This window comes from Danio rerio, chromosome 17 (assembly GCF_052040795.2).
Source record: "Danio rerio strain M-AB ecotype USA chromosome 17, GRCz13ab, whole genome shotgun sequence".
In the NCBI taxonomy this organism is placed as follows: domain Eukaryota; kingdom Metazoa; phylum Chordata; class Actinopteri; order Cypriniformes; family Danionidae; genus Danio; species Danio rerio.
This window is the reverse complement of record NC_141037.1, coordinates 30556650-30574990: the sequence shown is the minus strand read 5'-3', so window position 1 is coordinate 30574990 and position 18341 is coordinate 30556650. Positions and strand designations below refer to the sequence as shown.

Below are 18341 nucleotides of genomic sequence, written 5' to 3'. Positions count from 1 at the left end.
TAGCTCCTACTGCTATTGTTACGTGAACCAGTTAAGAGACTTGAGTTACATAAGAAACACTAACAGGAGGAAGATGTTAAAAGGACAAGCGGCGCAACGACAACTTTCCTTGTCAGGGCACCCAGATATATTAATAGTTGTATACAGGCAGCTGTCCGCAAGAATGACATGTGTTTTAAACGTTTCCTTTTCCTTTTCCCCTTCCTCAGTCGCTCCTGTGTATTGTTCTGTATCAAACAACAGCGTTCATAACATGTTTATGATAAAAGGTCATGCTGTTCATTAAAAAAAAAAACACACACTAAATATTGCTTTCTGAGAAAATGTACTCCACCCAAACATGTAGCATTTGTGTTACTGATTTATGTGAGTTAGCAGTTAGCAGAGACTTTCGTTGTGTTTGTGATTAAAGCTGAGAAATAATTGCAAGCAGATTTGTATTATTGTTCTTGAGTGTTCATCTCTGAAGCCCTAGCAAAGGAGCAGGGTGTGCTCTAAGATCCCTCGGTTCATTCCCTGGGTAAGCAGAGGCTATTGGAGGCAGTAAGCAGATCTGTTGAGAGACATCAGATTCCCACAACACATGGATTAGGGAGTGGCTGCAAGGCTTTTGCTTGAAAGCGGAGAGCAGGACAGCTTTACTGAGAGCAGTGCGAGTGAGTCACGTCATAATGGAATACAGTGGCAATTATCCGAGTAAAGTGTTAAAACAAAGGCTGCTGATGCCCAAACTTGTTTAAAATTGACTATGATGCATCAAACCAATGCAGTCATTGGATAGAGGAACACATATGTCACTGTCTGCAACTTTGTATTGCGGCCGCTTAATGATTGCAGGTATAAAAGGGGGTGTGATGGGAATGTGTGTAATCCTGTGTATTTTCTTTAAAGGAAAAGGTTGTCTTGACTGATGTATTCACCGAATTAAGAACTGGTGTGCATCTTGTGCGACTTCTGGAGCTCATTTCTGGAGAGAAGTTGCCCACTCCCAGTCGACGCACACTAAGAGTTCACTGTCTGGAAAACAACAGCATTGCCATCACTTTCCTCAAATCAAAGGTAACCCGAAAGTAAAGCAGTACAATAAAATGCTAAATTGAACTGCCTTTTGAAAACATATTGGGCCAGATTTAACAAACAGAAACAATTAAGACCCATAAAATGCCCTAAAGTCCCAGATGAAAGGTAATAGCAGTTGCAAATAATAGATCAGGCGGTAACACTATTTTGATGGTCCATTTGAGTATTGGTAGACCGCCTGCTTAATATGTTGATACTGCTCCTTCAACAGACATTTAACTGACTATAAGAAACTTTGCAAGTACCTGTCAACTTACACTAACCCTACACCAATTTAACAGTCTACTTATAATCTAATGAGAATTAGCTGACAAGTAGATGCAATGTAATTTAAATTCAACAAACTGAGCATCAAAATAAAGTGTGACCAAACAGACACAGTACCTCATTTCCATTATGACCAATGGAATCTAGTATAAGCAGTGCATGTTAGCAGAGCTGAGTATAATCTACTACAACACAGGAACAAAATGCTTTTTGTCAATTTAATAACAGTGCAAATTGGCTATCACAAACCCTAGTGAAACTCTTTGCAGGATACATTTAAATAATGGCTAATGAATATTGACTCTGAATCAGAAACTGCTCTAAATTCAAATGCAATAATGTCAGCTTGAAAATGAACTGTCCAATCGCATTATTGTACTGTAAATCCCGCTCATAATCTTTTAATAACCAAATAGTAAATATGGCCTTTTGTTTCCCCCAAAAAACTTATGTAACTTCTGTGAGGTAAAATGCAAATTAACAGATTTTAACTATAATAAACTTTTCAGCCCATGACCAAAAAAATAACAACACCAGTCACTTGCGACCCCCAATATTTTCCAAAGTGGTTATAGATTTATAATCCTTGCACACACACACACACACCAATAGGCCTATCGTTTAATTTAAGAGTGAATTTCCGAGACCATCGTCCATGTTCAGTCGTGACCTGTATTTATTTTTAATGTGTGTGAGTGCCGTAAAGGTAACAGAAATTTTAACCTGGTGCCATAAAATTCATGTGCTGCAATCTGATGCTATTGGTGTGTCTTTATTATAACGTAATCAGCCCAGGGCTGATGGCCTTTTTGTTTTTTAATGTTTATTATTATTATGACAGTGTTACTATTAACTACTCCTTTGTTCTTCAGTAGGTTATGGATAAAAAGTAGTAACTTTAATAGTTTAATAAAAAGAATTAGATTTTTGAAGAACTCTAAGCAACCCCCCTCATTGTCCCGCGACCCCCATTATGGGAACCACTGAACTATGAAATGGATAACTACAGAATCATATTGTGCCCTCTTTTTTGTAACTATAGATCCGTGTAGATCTGATTGGTCCAGAAAATGTGGTGGATGGAGACAGAACCCTGATCCTGGGTCTAATCTGGATCATCATTCTCCGCTTCCAGATTGGGAACATCAATATAGTTGAGGTAAAATTTCAAGATTGTCTTTTTCGCATTTAAAGCTGCATGTGTTTGTCACCTTTTTTACATTTTGTATTGTTTTCAGGCCGGCGGGGATGCCAGTGCGGCTCGGCGCTCAGCCAAAGAAGCTCTGCTCATCTGGTGTCAACGTAAGACTGCCGGTTACACCAATGTAAATGTGCAAGACTTCTCAGGCAGCTGGAGAGATGGACTGGCCTTCAATGCTCTAATTCATGCCCATCGGTAGTATTTTGAGTGGATCGCACCCTCTTTTGATAAGCAGCATAATTTGGCTAATCTCTAGTCTAATGATGTTATCATAACATTGTTCCAGGCCTGATCTTTTTGACTACAACCGACTCCGCCAGGATGATCCAAAAAGGAGCCTCACCCATGCTTTCGCTCTGGCAGAGGATGAATTTGGCATAATGCAGCTCCTCGATGTTGAAGATGTGATGGTGCCCCATCCTGATGAGAAGTCCATCATGACTTACGTCTCTCTGTACTATCACTACTTCTCAAAAATGAAGCAGGGGCAGACTATCCAGAAGAGGATAGCTAAGGTTAGTTACTATCAGTCTATTAAATCATACTTAGTTTTAAAATTGCAACTTAGCAACACGTTTTCTTCCATACTGTGATGTCAAGTGTGAATGAAGCAGATATTACAAAAGGAAAAAAATGTGCAAGGGCTTAAATCTCTGCACCAGTTTGTTGATTGGATGAAATAAGATCCGTATGTAAACCTGTTGTCATGTCTTGTTGTCAAAAATAATGGAATTTGTGTGTACAAATTGACTGAATGCATATGTCAACAGCTTCTAGAAATGAAGAATTTACATTTCTTTCTTATGTTAAACTTTTTATTTAAGATATTATATTTAAATTAATATTATATAAGGATATATACACTGACCGGCCAGTTTATTAGGTACACCTTACTTGTACATGGTTGGACCCCCTTTTGCCTTAATCCTTCGTGGCATATAGATTCAACAAGGTACTAGAAATATTCCTCAGAGATTTTCGTACTCACAGAGCTTTTTTGAGAAATGTTAAGCACTGGCGCCCTCTGTTACTGAACATATGAACTGCACTTACTGCAGTTGAATGAGGACTGTAATCTCATAGCCTCTTTGGGATTACTGGATTTGACTGTGGGTCAAAAGGAGGAGTCCTGGTCTTAATCAGATCAGTGTAAACTGTACGGCTGCAAATGTTACAAAACAAGACAGGTAGTTCCCTGCATCGTATAATCAAGACACACCTTTTGGATAATGTTGAGGATATGGAAGGAGACAACCTCAGATACTCTTTGGAAAACAAAGGGAGCTGATGCAGTGAAGATGAGCTCAGAGGTCAGGCGATGCCATTAACATGCTGGCAGGATACACATGGAGAGAGAAACAGGGGCGTGAAGTGTCCTGTTCTGCCTGTGCAGTGCGACACTTTCACTCACCACCATGTCCACACGTGTGAATAGAAATACTGGCATGTGTTGACTGGGTCACAGCTGTGGAGTAGTGTTAGCTGTCACAAAAGTGTATTAAACAATGACAGACAGATCTTGTCGGATGGATGGAAGGGACAAAGATGAGTCCAGCCAGGCTCTGAGATGTCAAGACTCTGTGTTCATTTTATGGTAAGACTGCCAGCTCTCAGGTGTGACGCTGTTGGGATACCAGATGACAATGGCTTTCAGTGGCTATTTTAGCAGTGAGTGGTTGCGATGGCAGAACATGAGACATTCAATTATTGAGCCGCAAAGGATTGTTCCAGAAGTGGGAAAGGTGTGTATCAAGTAGATAGATGTCAGTGTAGCTGTTGAACAAAGAAACATCCTTCTAAATCCCTCATGCTTCAGTGAAATAGAAACTGTGGCCAAATATATACTTTCTTTATTTTACTTGATTTTCTTTTCTTTTTTATTTAGCTTTTTTTTTTTTTAACCTCAAATTTTCCTTGTTTGAACAACAACCCCATGTGGTCTAAATGTCTTTCATTTATTTTTCTTTTTTTTTTAAAAATGCACTCCCTCTAAGTTTGTTCCAAACCTGTATCTCTTAATGTTTTTCTGGGGAACATACAGTAAAAGGAGATATTCTGAAGCATTTTGTACATACAATGTCACTAAGCTACAGAGCAACATATGACCCAATTCACTGTCATTGTGTTTAATTACTTTTGAAAGTTTTTTTTTTATTTGTGTGCTGTGTTAGTTGTTGAAATGACAAAACTTAATGTATTACTATAACAGATTTATTTTAAATATAAACCTTCCCTTTAAAGAGCCCCTATTTTGCATTGTAAAAAGGTCATATTTTGGTTTTGGGGGTCTCCAACAACAGTTTGATATAAATGCAAGGTCAAACAACACTTTCATTGTCTTATGCATTTATTTTTACCTAATTATCCCAAAAACTGCGAAAAGATTTGTTCAGCGATTCCTTTGTTCCCAACCCCCTCCTTAGCACGATGGTAATCTGCATTGATTGGTCTGATGACCCAGTCTACTGCGATTGTTGACTGCGTTCAGCGCAAGACAGAGAGAAATGCCCACCATGGCTTATCAACATTGTTGAAGTAGTCAGAGTGCAGAATGTATGTGTGAGCCCAATGCAGGAGTGCATTAATGCAATGCAGTTAAACAGCAGCATATTGCTATATTTTTTAACCATGATACACATTCAGTATTAATTTACACAGTGGCAAAAGCTGAACTATTTTAAAAACTTGACCGGAACATGTGTGTAGGAACAACTGACGATGGCCATAGCAATGACAAACAGCAAAGGATCGCAAGCTCACAAACGCATATAAATATGTAAAGCGCCATGTGCCGTGTTTTTAACATGGTTTTAGATGCGATATGAGAATATAAAAAGTTAACCAGATACAGTACAAGCCGCATGGAGCGATTACAAGTAACAAAACACAATTAAATACACATTTTGCAAGCTAGAGAAAACAAGGAGGTAACCATTTTAATCCCACTTACCCGTAAAATGGAGGAAGAAACTGATCCATGAACTGTGTACTGTAAAGTTCCTGTCAAGCTCTGACAAAGTCCCAAACATCAATAGTCTTTTCTGATCTTACCTTTAACAAACAGCTCACAAATCCCCCATAGTAAGCATGTAGATTACAAAAGTACTTGTCAGAAAAATGACAGTTACACAGCACAAGGCTGGGGCTATAATGCTGAGGTATTTTTGCAAAAATAAACTTCAACCACTCTTCACAGCCTCATCTTTGAGTAGGGAAACAACAGTAACTTTCCCTAACACTTCAGAGCACAGTGTCTTCACAACATAATTGAACCGGGTTCTGCTACTGTGTTTGTTTTCATCTTCTTTCTTGCTACAGTGTTTGTGGGTGGGGCCGGGGGTTTCAATTTTACCGGGTCTGCACGCGCAACAAATGTGCAGTGCTTAAGTTCGGTATGAACGTCACGCCGACACGGCTAAAGATTTGTTACCCTTATGATTAATTTAAACCACTCTGAGTCAACTCTTTTATAGATGAATCAATAACTTTAAACATGGCACACTTTCAGATTTAAGCCTTAGATGGATATTTCTCTTCACTTAGAGCTGTGTCGCACACTAAATGGAAGGTCATTTTCAAAAATAAGGTCATTTTCAAATAATGCTGTTCCTCATTGTTGAACCATCCAGCTATATGTATTAGATGAAACCTGTGCATTTAAATTTCATCGAATTTCATGTTTTCTAAATTGTGTAGTTCCTCTCTCCCTACTTGCCATCTGCTTGCAGATTGTGGACCTTCTGAAAGAGCTGGATGATATGAAGGGTCTGTATGAGAGTATGGTGTCTGACTTGCTACGCTGGATCAAGACCAAGGTGGTGGAGCTCAATGACCGTTCCTTCCCCAACTCCCTGCGAGAAATGCAGCATCTGGTAGCTGCCTTTAAGAAATACCGTACTATTGAGAAGCCTCCCAAATACCAGGAACGGGGGGCCATTGAGGCACACCTCTTCGACTTACGAACCAAGCTGAGGGCAAACAACCAGAGGGACTACATTCCTCCGGAAGGCAAGACCTTGGGGGATATTGAAAGGAACTGGACCTTGCTAGAGCGAGCAGAACACCAGCGAGAACGGGTTCTCCAGAGTGCACTGATGAGGCTGGAGCAGCTGGAGCAGTTGGCCCAGAAGTTTGGCCGTAAAGCGACGCTGAGGGAGAGCTACCTGGAGGACACTCTGCAACTGATTCAACAACAAGACCTGGGAGGACTGCAGAGGCTGGAGGAGGCTGAGATAGCAGCTCGCAGACTGGAGGCCCTGGGAGCCGATGTTTTGGCACATGAACCACGTTTCCGTGCTTTAAGTGAAATGGCTGCTGTCATCGAGAGGGATAACTACCACAGCAAAGTACAAGTGATTCGCAGGTGAGGGGCCAAGAATTATCGGCTTATGCGTTTAAATGTGTGAATGCAATAGAAAAATGCTAATAGTTCATTACTATCTTTCACATGACAGAAATGTGGACATCATGAACCGCTGGAAGGATTTGAAGCAGGTTCTGCAGGAGCAGAGAGCACATGTTGGAGATGCGGCAAATACATTTGCTGTCCTTAGAGACATTGAGTTAATATCAATGGACCTCAAGGAATTACAGGTGAACTGTGAATTTCCTTTGTTTGCATACACTGATTAGCCAAACCATCATGATCAATTCAATTCAATTCATCTTTATTTCTCAGTATTATGCTCAGTTGGACAAGACCATTTCTTCACTGGCCTAACTTCCTGTGCAGAGCTGTAGACTAGGCACCAGAGACCAATCACAGCAAATATCATATCATGTCCTAATAAACCACATATCAAGATCTAAGTAGATTAGTTACTGTACTAAACCAACAATCAGTTTCCTGTAATCAACACGATGCAGAAGAAAAGGGAAAACCAAAAGAAGAGCATTATTGAAGGTGTATTCAGTGGGCATGCAAGCATCAGAACTGGACATTGAAACAGTGAAAGAAGGATGTCTGGTTTGATGATTTATATTTCCTTTTCACTATGACAGGCTGTTTTTTCTGGGAAAGTAAAGCACTGGAATTTACTGTAGTCAAATTACTGTAGGTTGATTGGGCTCATTGGGTATTGGCTCATCAATGTGTGTTATTTATTTATTAATGTGCTGTTTTACAAGCAACATCATCATTGAGCATTTTGCTTTCATTCCTGCTTATAGGCTCAGGCAGATTCCTCGGACATGGGAAAACAGCTGCCAGATGTGGTAGCCCTACTGCAAAAGCAGGACTTGATTGACACTCAGATCATCTCACTTGGTGAAACTCTGAATGCCATCAGTAGTAGCAGTGCCTTAAAAGTTAAACACAAAGGTGCCACAAAAGTCCAGAGAGAACTTAAAGATCTAAATAGCCATTACAACTCCCTACTGGGTCTCAGCAAGAACAGGTAAACTCTTTAAACCCACCAATCCATACAAACTTGTGGATTGGGCAGATTTTTTGTTGATGAAATCGTAAATTAAAAGTTACTAGAGATAAATAATCTTAAATATATTTTTAAAAGGAGAAAAGCTCTTGAGGGACAGCTGAAGCTCTTTGAGTTTTTCCATGATTGTGAAGAAGTAGAAGCATGGATCTATGAGAAATGGGTCCTCTTACAGGCAGCATCACTAGGGAGAGACCTCAGTCAAATTCAGCAGGCCATTCAGAACCACAAGGTATGTGGCCATCACTCACTGTAAGAAACTGATTAATTACTGTCAGTGTTTTTAGAAATTATACTAAAAACAACTGAGACAAAAAGGAGTTACAAACTCATTGGTAACAGACAACTACTGTTGCTAAATCTTAATGTGACTGTATAAGAACTGCTAAGATTAGCTAAATATCTATGTATGTTGCAGGCTTTGGAGGCAGAGATTCAGTCACAGGAATCTCTGTGCTCTGGGGTTGTATTTAGAGGACAAGAGCTTTGTAGAGGGAGACACCCTAATGAGAATGACATCCAAAAGTGGATTCGGACTCTTCAGAAACAGTGGCAGCAACTTAAAGAACAAGTCACCATCCGAAAGAACCGGCTGCATGCTGCCAATGTCATCAAGCAGGTAGAAAATATAAAACATTATTATTCAGTATATCAAGCAGTGATTGGGACAAAACGCATCCTAAATGCCACCACACTGTCCTCTCAGTATTTTGCAGACATTACTGAAGCCAGCTCTTGGCTTGATGACCACAAACCACTTCTCATTGACGAGGATTATGGAAAGGATGAGGCCAGCTCTACTGCTCTGCTCCAGCGTCACCAACGAGTGGAGAAAGAAATGGAAGCATATTCCTCAGAAGTCAAACGACTGGGTGAGCAGGCCAAGAGCGCTGCCCAACTTGCTCCTCTTACAGTGAGTCAATGAATTGTAAAAGTCATGTACTTTATTACTAAAACAGAGAAATTATTAGCTTCACTGACACATTTTTAATCAATTTAAGACTGAAACCCAGCAAACGAGAATGGTCCACTACAGTGATTCATCAGATGGCGAAGATGAGAAGGAGAAAAAAGCTGACAAAGGAGGCAAAGCAGTCAGCAAGATTTTACAACAAGAACAAGCAATGATTAGGTTTAAATACAGAGGTAAACATGTCAGAAAAATATGATAGATGCTACTGGCGCTTTGGTCAAATCTGATAAATTCTACAGGGGTGGTTTTTGTGGACAATCTATCTTCTTTTTTTCAGGCCCTAAACTAATCTGGGACAGAGGAGAAATATTGACAATTATCAGCAGGGAAAAGGATGATAAGTTGCTTCTTCGGGACAGCAGAGGAAATGAGCAACTAGTCTCTTCCACATACATCAGGGAGCTGCCAGTTTCTGTAAAACTCATTAAATTTCCAATTCTATTTGAAATTCAAACCTCATGAGCCAAAAGGCTTCTTATAAAATCGCATCTACTAGACAGTACTTTTTGCTTCTGTTTTGATTCAACCAAAAGCAGGAAGCACCACCTGAAACTACAAACGGAGTAGCTGAGAGTCCAAAAAGAAAAGTGAGCCGCCCTCGCCGCACTCGATCCATGCGGCGTGGCACAGCTGAAATATCTACCTCAACCTTACCAGACCCACATTTCCAAAAAGACACAATAGAGAGCACACAAAACAGTCTGGAAAAGGATTTCAACCGCCTTTACAATTTAGCACAGGTAAATATTCAAGGTCTTACAAAACATTGTTCTAGAGAATTGTACTGTTTATGATTACGGATGGTTTAAAATATTTTTCAAGCATTTTACACAAACTTTTCCCATCAGTCAAAAAATAAGATCCTGGAGGACACTGCACGACTACACAGATTCTACAATGCTTGTGAGGAGTTTGAGTCCTGGATGGGAGACAAGGAGAATGTCCTCAACACTTTCAGCTCCAATTCCAACAACTTAGAGGTTGTACAAGCCAAATATGAGGTCAGTCCTTGCTGAAAACACAAGCAGAAAGTCAACATTAACACCCTTCAGAGCATCTTATAAAGTTGCTTAGAGAAGTAACTCCAAAAGAATTACTTGTTTTTCTTGAACATTGTGGTATTTTTATTTAAAAACACTGACTTCTTCTTCCCTTTCAATGCTACGCAGAATTTTGTAACTGAACTAGCCAGTGGTAGAAAGCAGCTTGATGATATTACCAAGTTTGGAGATGAGCTATTGAAACAACAGCACAGCAGGAAAAAAGACATTCAGCAAAGACTTGGAATTGTTACTCGCAGGTATTAAGGGCAACTATACCACCCCACCTTACCACTGTCTTGGTAGAAATTACTAAAAGTGTTTTTTTAATGACCAGATGGGAACGTATTCAGAAACTAAAGGATGAGATGGCTCATGAGCTTCTGAGTTCTGCTGATGTGAAGTCCTTCCTGCAGACCTGCCAGGAAGTCCAAGCTCAGCTCCAGCACAGACTCGCCCAGCTTGACACACCTGATGTGGGGAGCTCACCATCAGCCTTACAAGCTGAGGAACACAGACAAGCCCAAGCTGAAAGGGACATAGAAGCCCTTGAAAGAAAAATAGACTATCTTAAAAGTGTGGCCAAGATGTGAGTTTGCCATTAAACAATTGCAGTACCACTTGTTTTCTTTATATTTATTGCCACTAATTGTATTTAACCTTAACAATAACTTACAGTAAAATGTGTTATGTGTAGTAGTGAACCTAAATCTTGCCTTGCCTAAAACAATCCTCATTTATTGCCTGTTAACTATATATCCTATTGCTTTGCTAAAGGAAAAAGGACTGTAGTCCTGCAGAAAGTGCTGCTATCATGGAAGAAGTACATGCTCTGGAAGACTTGTTGCGGCAGTTAAAGGCTCAAGCCATTCAAAGACAACGAATGCTTGAAGAAGCCAGACGCTTGCAACTCTTTCAAAAAGAGACCAGAGACCTGTTGATGTGGGCTGAGGCAACACAGGAGCATCTTCTGGAAGAGGAGACAGGATCTGATGTAGCATCGGCTCAAGCCTTGTTGAAGGAGAACCTTGATCTCAAGCAGGAGATTGAACTGCAGAAAGCAAAGTTAGTTGTGTTTGGTCTTTATTTTACAATTCTTGTTTTAGTGCATATGATTGATGGTAAGATTGTTTCAGATTAAAAGATATGGAGAGGCTGGGTCAGTCTCTTGACGTGGCATCTGGAGAGAAAGGAGGTAAAGATGTTCAGCAGACACTTACAAAGTTGGATCATGAGTGGAGCCAGCTGGACAAACTGTGGTCTAGTCGCAACAGAAGGCTTGAACAAGGACTGGAGTTTCAGAAACTGAATATGGAAGCAGATCGTATTGAGGCCACCATTTCTGGTCATGAAGCCAGACTTAAAGTCAGAGACTTAGGGGTAAATTAATGATTTGATATTTAATAGATTTCCTGCATCTAAACACATTGTTTGAAGAGCTATAAATTCATAACGATTTACTGTAAAACTTCAATTCTGCACAGGACTCTGTGGACAGTGTTCACAGTTTATTGAGCCGACAAGAAGAGCTTGAGGCTTTGCTTGAGGCTCTAGAGCGGTCTATTATCCTCTTTCAAGACAAGTGCCAGGAGCTCATCAGCAAGCGTAACTTTGCTGCTAAAGAGTGAGTATAGCTGTCGGGGCTGATATCCTCATGGGCAGCGCAGCCACATTGAGTGCCATTGCACTTTGGGCATCAAATTCAAGTCTTTTCCAATCCCATTCTGCTCTTGCACTGTCCTACAGTAAAGTAAAAAATGCCAAAAATAAACCTTTTTAAAAATTAAAGCTGTTTTTTTTGTTTTCATATGTTAGTATTAAGTGTATTAGAGACAAAAATAGTTGTCTATGGTCTTCCTCAACCTGACATATTTATCCTTTATCCAGAATTCAACAGCGATCAAAGGTCATTCAAGATCATTTCAAGAGGCTGAAAGAAAGTTGTAAATTAAGGAGGCTTGAATTACTTGCTTCGAAAAAGTACCAGGTAAAAAATAAATGTTAAAATGTGTTAGTAGCTCCCAAATAAAACATTTTTAATGCTTTAAAAATTTTCCCTGGCATAGGAATTTTTAAGAGATGCTGAGGAGATGCTGTTGTGGATGGATGAAAAGTTTGAGATCGCTGAGGATGAATCGTACAGAGATCCAACCAACATCCTTCGTAAGCTTAAAAAACATGAGGCAGCAGAAAAAGAGATGCAGGCCAATGCAGTTCGCATAGACAGACTAATTGAGGTACAGTAACACATCAGATACATTGTTTACTGGTATATTTTGCCAAACTTGTATCTATTCTGATGACTGGATTTTATGTGGTTAGACTGGAGAGAAGATGTTGGCAGATGATCACTACAACACCCAGAGCATTCAGAAAAAGACTCAAGAGGTACACAAAAGGTGGATTGAACTTCAGAGGAAGATGGCTGAAAGAGGGGACAAGCTGCGACAGGCTGGCCAACAGGAGCAACTCATGGAGCTGCTGCAGGTACTGTATATTTAAGCTTTGTTCTACAGTTTACTACTGCAGGACTGTACTGAAAGTATTCATGGCTCGTTTCCACTGAGTGGTACAGCACGGTATGGTATGGGTCACCTTTATCAGGCTTGCGTTTCCACTGCCAAAAGGGTACCAATGGTCTATATCTTTAATCTTCACCTGCACATGCAACCTTTTATTTAAAAGTAATTTCGTCATTCCGAGTTCATAAAGCCTGTGATCGGCGTGACCCACAGCGCATGCAATGCGCGTAGCTGTGCACGCTGTTTCTGTTGTTCTGCAATAACACTTCCGAAACGCTAGTTGGCGGTGAGGTGTTAATGTTCTCCTGTGCCGAGTTTCTTCACTGGGGTTTTGTTTTTTCTGAACGCTTCTTTAATGTACAAGTGGCTCAAACTTGCTCATTTTGAAGCAGGAACCGGCACACGTGCAACAACTTTAACCATGAGGTAAACACAAAACAAAACTTTCTATCCGGAGCTCCTTCACGGGAGTCCACACTTGTAAACAATCGCTCCATAGGGCTCGCGAGGTTCTTGGTCCCGTCCAGACTCGTCAGTGCTACCAAGCCAACCAATCACAGAGCTTGCGCTATGGGTTGTTGCGACGTGTAGTTACATTTTTTGAGAGGTGTGCGTCAGCGACGCTGACGGCCACGACGTGGGGCTATGCGTCAATGTGAAGGCTGTGCTGTAAGTTACGCGTGTGCTTGACGCAGAAGTATAAATCAGCCTTAATAGTCCAAAAGGTGATGATAGTAGTTAAACGTGGCATTTTTTAAATGTTTTAGGTTGCTGAAACAATCATCTTGTCCTTTGTTTTTTCTGGCTTCTCTTTTGTTTTTTCACTCGCATTTGTCCATGTCTGAAAGGATCGAAATGTCAGAAGTGCTTAAATAATCAGGCGCACGTTATTATTATCAGCTCAAGAAGTTTGATATTTCAAATACAGACATGTGGCAAGCACTAAACCACTCACGCTTTAGATGGCCTTGTAAAAACTATGGGGAACTGGGCAGATTCTGCTCTTCTTTTTGGCTTTGTGGCTGTTCATCAAGACAACAACATTTTTTTCATTCTTCTAGTTTGTTGCACAAGCGAGTGACGTATCTATGTAAACCAATAGCATTCAGTTGCACATCTTGCTCCACCTTTTGTTACCCTTTTTTGTGCTAGGTACTCTTTGCAAAGGGTACCAAAAAAGTGGTACAGTATAGTTTGCTTTTTTAGGTACCTTTTGACAATGAAATAGAGACAGACCATTTAAAAACGGTTGATTAATAATTATTTGAACGTAAACTTTAGGGTCTCATAACTGTCCCCCCAATTTTAAAATATCCGCTACGCCCCTGTAATTAAAGTACTACTAGTGCAAGCACTGGAAATGTCACCAGAACTCATTTTCAAATGTATTCGCATCTGAATTGTTTATTTAAATTAAATCAGCCGAAATTAACTCTTTGCAAGTTTGCACCATAAAAATACAAATCAAATGTCTGTTTATTTTCAGGATGCTAAATTGAAGATTGAGGCAATTGAGAGAATGCTACAAAATGCAATCAGGGGTCATGACCTCCGCTCCAGCAGACAGCTACTAAAAGAGCACAAGCAGCTGGAAGAGGAAGCTCAAGAACTTGCTGAGAAAATCAATTCTATTGTCACCCGTGCCAAAAACCTGGCCACCAACCATTTTGACTCTCAGCGCATTCTCAAGGAGACTGACACTTACCTGAAACTGTAAGTACTTATATTTCCTCTGTTTCCATAATGAAAACTTACATGCAAAGAAAGTCACATTTTTTTAGACATACAAAAACTAATAAATTGATGACAATTACAGTTGCTTTAAAAAGCCTTTAACTCTGTTTTATTTGTCAGATTTAAGTCTCTAGAGAAACCTTTGGATCATCGCAGGAGCCAGTTAGAGGCAGATGTGGATCTATACAGCTTTTACCATGATGTAGACCTAGAGCTAAACTGGATATCAGAGCATCAGCCTGTAGCTGATACTACAAACTATGAGAGATCACTGGTTGGGGCAGTTAGCCTTCTTCAAAAACATAAGGTATGTTTAAGCGAGAGTTTACACATAGTGAATTTAGTCTTATATTTCCACATAGAGTTGCATTTAATCACTTTAAACCAAAGACTGTACCAAAGAGTTTCATTCGTTATAACTGTTGAATCTCTGAAAACCCTTTCAGGACCTGCAGGCGGAGGTGAATGCCCACAGCAAGTACCTGCAGCGAGTACTGGACAGAGGACGAGCCATGGCCCGATCCAATCAGTGGAATGGTCAGGAGGTGCAGCAGAGGTGTGAGCAATTGATCGCAAAGTGGGAAGAGTTAGAGGAATCCTGCGAGAAACGCTCCGGAGAACTTAACAGGGCTGTTACACGGGAACAGGTAAAGGTGTAGGACAGTTTGCGGTCTTTTTGTGCCAGCGATTATTAAAACTATTAGTGTTAATGTTTTTGATCTGATGGACAGATTCTGCTTGACTGCACTGAGCTGGAAACCCTTGTGTCAGAAACATCAGCTTTAGTCAGCACTGATTATGGCAAGACTGAATTAGCTACCCGCAGTCTAATAAAGCAACACGAGGTGAGTAATCTTTGGCTTGTACTAATGCAATAGCTTAGGGTTTAAACATGTTAACGCAAACTGCTTTGTTTCTCCAGGGAGTGGAGGGGCAAATCGAGGTACTTGCTGCTCAAGTAGATGAACTCAAGTCCAATGTCAAGCAGGCTGTACGTGTGTGGGGTTTAGAGGAGTTGAACAAGCCCTGCAACCACATTAAATCTAAGCTGAGTGAGCTTCAACACTCAGCGACAGTCAGGTAAAATAGCTATAGCTGAAGTGCACACCCTCCCATGCTGTGTGTTTGCAGTGTAAAACAAACATATGTCTTCACAACAGAGAACAGAGGCTTCGAGAGACTCTACACCTACATGAATTTAAGCGTGAGACTAGTGAACTGGAGGAATGGATTGCTCAGCAGACACAGATTGCAGCCTCTAATGATCTTGGGAGTGATTATGAAAATGCAATGGTGAGATTTGTCACTCCTTTATATTTGCTCTCAAACTACTTTGCTTTATTTTTTCATTTGGAGGTTAAGGTACTTGGGTTCTGACAGAAAAATCAAGATTTTACTGTTAGTAAAAATTTAGGGCTGTCTGTGTTTTAATGTATTAACCATTTAGTGTTTCTTATTCAGTGAAAATAATATGGTATATTTTACAACCTTTTTTATTTAATTCATAGGATATGAAATAAATTCATGCAGTACTTATTAATTGTCCATATATGATCTGGCATGTCATGATGTATTATTTCATGATGCATTATTAAAAATAAAACTTCACGAAACTTCAAATGAAGTGTTGAATCTTAAATAATTTGGTGTGTAGACTGCAGAAATAATAATAATCAGAAAAAATTAAGTGTGTGCGTCTATGGTTTTAATTATGCTTTCAGTATCATTTTGTCTGGCCACAGTAACAAACATACTGTATGATGTAGATGAAATCACCCAGCAGGCACACAACGTCATAAGATGTTATTATTTGGTTAGATTTAGGTCACGACGTCTAAGGACAACATAATTTTGATGTCCAATAACGACGTCAAATGATGTTTGGTTGATTTTAGGTTGTGTTGGAAATGGACCAAAATCATAGACCAAACATTGAGCCAACATCTTAAACCAACATCATGCAGACCATTTCAATGTGGTCATGTCACTGGCCCATGAACATTTCCTGCTTGTTATTAAACTATTTCATAACTGTAACAAGAGTTAATTCAATCATATCATGATGTTAAAACAGCTATCATAATGTTATCTATCTATATGTGGCTCTTTTTGGATTCTCGGAAGCTACTGTATAGAAATTAAAAATGTAAAAAAGGAAATACGTTGGGACCAATGTTTTTGTTTACATCGCTCAAAATGGTCTATTGATGTCAAATACTGACATTTATTTGTCAAAATCCAGTGTCTGATAGACGTCAACATCCACACAATGTCAAGCTGTAACATCATTAGACGTTGATGTTTGGTTGGTTTTAGGTTGGACATTGGGTTCAAACGTCAACCAGATTTTCAATTCCAAGCAAAATGCAACATCCCACATCCCCACGACATAGGGGTACAGCATCAATCTGATGTCATGTTGATGTCCTGTGCCTTCTGGGTAGTTTCCCAATATATTCAAAAAATTCCATTGTGAACTTTTAACATTTTACAATCATACTTTTTTTTTGTTTACATGGCAAGTACCTTTAATAAGTTTCAAGCCATTTGCTAAAAATCTCTCCAAAATGACTGAACTGCACCAGATACCAGTTATTATTGAGATACTGTATATGTATATGTATATATATATATATATATATATATATATATATATATATATATATATATATATATATATATATATATTATAATGTTACCAGACTTTACAAATTTACTACAGTTTCATTTTATTATTTTTTTTCACATTTTGTAAATAACATAATTGATTTCACAATATAACAGTAATTATTTTATTTCTCTTGCTTTAATTGTATTAATATTTTCATAGTTTTTATTTGCCCCAAGTCATCATATTGTTTTCAGGAGCCCGTCGTCAGGTTATTGAAAACCCTACTTGAATATTTAAAACCAATAAAAGTCATCAAATTTCAAAATGATTCATCCTGGTTCATTAGGATTACATAAACTGCTATGTATGTTGCCTGTGATCAGGATCTAAGCACCTCTTGTTTTATGATAGCAACTGCGTGGGAGATTTGAGGTCTTCTTGAAGCAGCTGGAGGTGGGAAAGGAGAGGATGCACACCTGTGAACAGTTGGCTGACAAACTCATCAAAAGCAATCACCCTGAGAGTCGCTTCATCCGAGAAACACAGAATCTGCTCAGGTGACAGCGTGTGATCCAAAAAAATATTATAAACTAATAAATAGCCCAAATGAAATTTTTATGCATCATACCTGCACATACTGTTATAGATTATAGATATAATATGCAGCTCAAAATAAATAGTATTGTGTGACAGAGAATCGTGGGACGAGCTGCAGGATTTATCGAAAGATCGTAAAGAAAAGCTTCGTAAGTCTGAAAAATGTCACAAATTCTACAAAGACCTGACCGATGCACTGGGACAGATCAAGGTAACCAAGACAAATGTGTTTTGAAGTTGCTGAATAACACGATGCTCACTTATCACTTATTTTGCACCAGGAGAGGCACAAAACCATTCCTGAAGACATAGCCAAAGATCTGAAAGGAGTGCAGTCACAGCTACGCAAACATGAAGCTCTTGTGCACGAGCTGGCTGGAACTGAGCAACAGGTACTGAAATAGGAAACACTGCAGAGGTGAATTGACAGTGATCTTTGAAATTACATTATACTGACATCTAGTGGATGGCATAGATGCTTTGTGCGATGGGAAAATTACCAAATGCACTTGGATAACTTGTCATTTTATTCATTCATTAATTTTCTTTTCGGCTTAGTTTCTTTATTAATAAAGGGTCGCTACAGCGGAATGAACCACCAACTTATCCAGCATATGTTTTACACAGTGGATGCCCTTCCAGCTTCAACCCATCACTGGGAAACATCCATATATTCACATTTAAACACATACACTACAGACAATTTAGCTTACCCAATTCACCTATAGCGCATTTCTTTGGACTTGTGGTCATTTTATTATTGTATGTAAATAAATAGCCTAATAAAACAAACAAAAGTTGTTTTCTGAAAGACTTTTGTAGCAATTTGAGGAATAATGTAAATAACAAGTAACATATGAATTAAATTGGAATTAACAGAA

At 39.3% G+C, this 18341-nt stretch overlaps 1 protein-coding gene across 8 annotated transcripts in view; it reads left to right on the top strand.

Moving 5' to 3' along the window:
• Positions 1-18341, top strand: part of sptbn5 (spectrin, beta, non-erythrocytic 5) — a 45700-nt gene that overhangs the window by 3071 nt on the left and 24288 nt on the right. For 3 of the 8 annotated variants that reach the window (XM_087290640.1, XM_087290636.1, XM_087290637.1), the window contains exons 3-33: positions 892-1059; positions 2390-2506; positions 2586-2743; positions 2835-3063; positions 6277-6911; positions 7003-7141; positions 7718-7944; positions 8062-8215; positions 8402-8602; positions 8690-8896; positions 8985-9129; positions 9234-9370; positions 9490-9696; positions 9805-9957; positions 10126-10256; positions 10334-10585; positions 10774-11061; positions 11133-11376; positions 11481-11620; positions 11884-11983; positions 12063-12233; positions 12319-12483; positions 14005-14231; positions 14373-14559; positions 14699-14899; positions 14984-15097; positions 15175-15332; positions 15413-15545; positions 17275-17420; positions 17557-17671; positions 17742-17852. In XM_087290640.1, the coding sequence (XP_087146766.1) occupies positions 892-1059; positions 2390-2506; positions 2586-2743; positions 2835-3063; positions 6277-6911; positions 7003-7141; positions 7718-7944; positions 8062-8215; positions 8402-8602; positions 8690-8896; positions 8985-9129; positions 9234-9370; positions 9490-9696; positions 9805-9957; positions 10126-10256; positions 10334-10585; positions 10774-11061; positions 11133-11376; positions 11481-11620; positions 11884-11983; positions 12063-12233; positions 12319-12483; positions 14005-14231; positions 14373-14559; positions 14699-14899; positions 14984-15097; positions 15175-15332; positions 15413-15545; positions 17275-17420; positions 17557-17671; positions 17742-17852 (5760 nt within the window). Of the gene's footprint in view, positions 1-891; positions 1060-2389; positions 2507-2585; positions 2744-2834; positions 3064-3638; positions 4291-6276; positions 6912-7002; positions 7142-7717; positions 7945-8061; positions 8216-8401; positions 8603-8689; positions 8897-8984; positions 9130-9233; positions 9371-9489; positions 9697-9804; positions 9958-10125; positions 10257-10333; positions 10586-10773; positions 11062-11132; positions 11377-11480; positions 11621-11883; positions 11984-12062; positions 12234-12318; positions 12484-14004; positions 14232-14372; positions 14560-14698; positions 14900-14983; positions 15098-15174; positions 15333-15412; positions 15546-17274; positions 17421-17556; positions 17672-17741; positions 17853-18341 lie in introns of those variants that run through there. The other 5 variants (XM_087290641.1, XM_087290638.1, XM_087290639.1 and 2 more) reach the window with 3 other exon arrangements.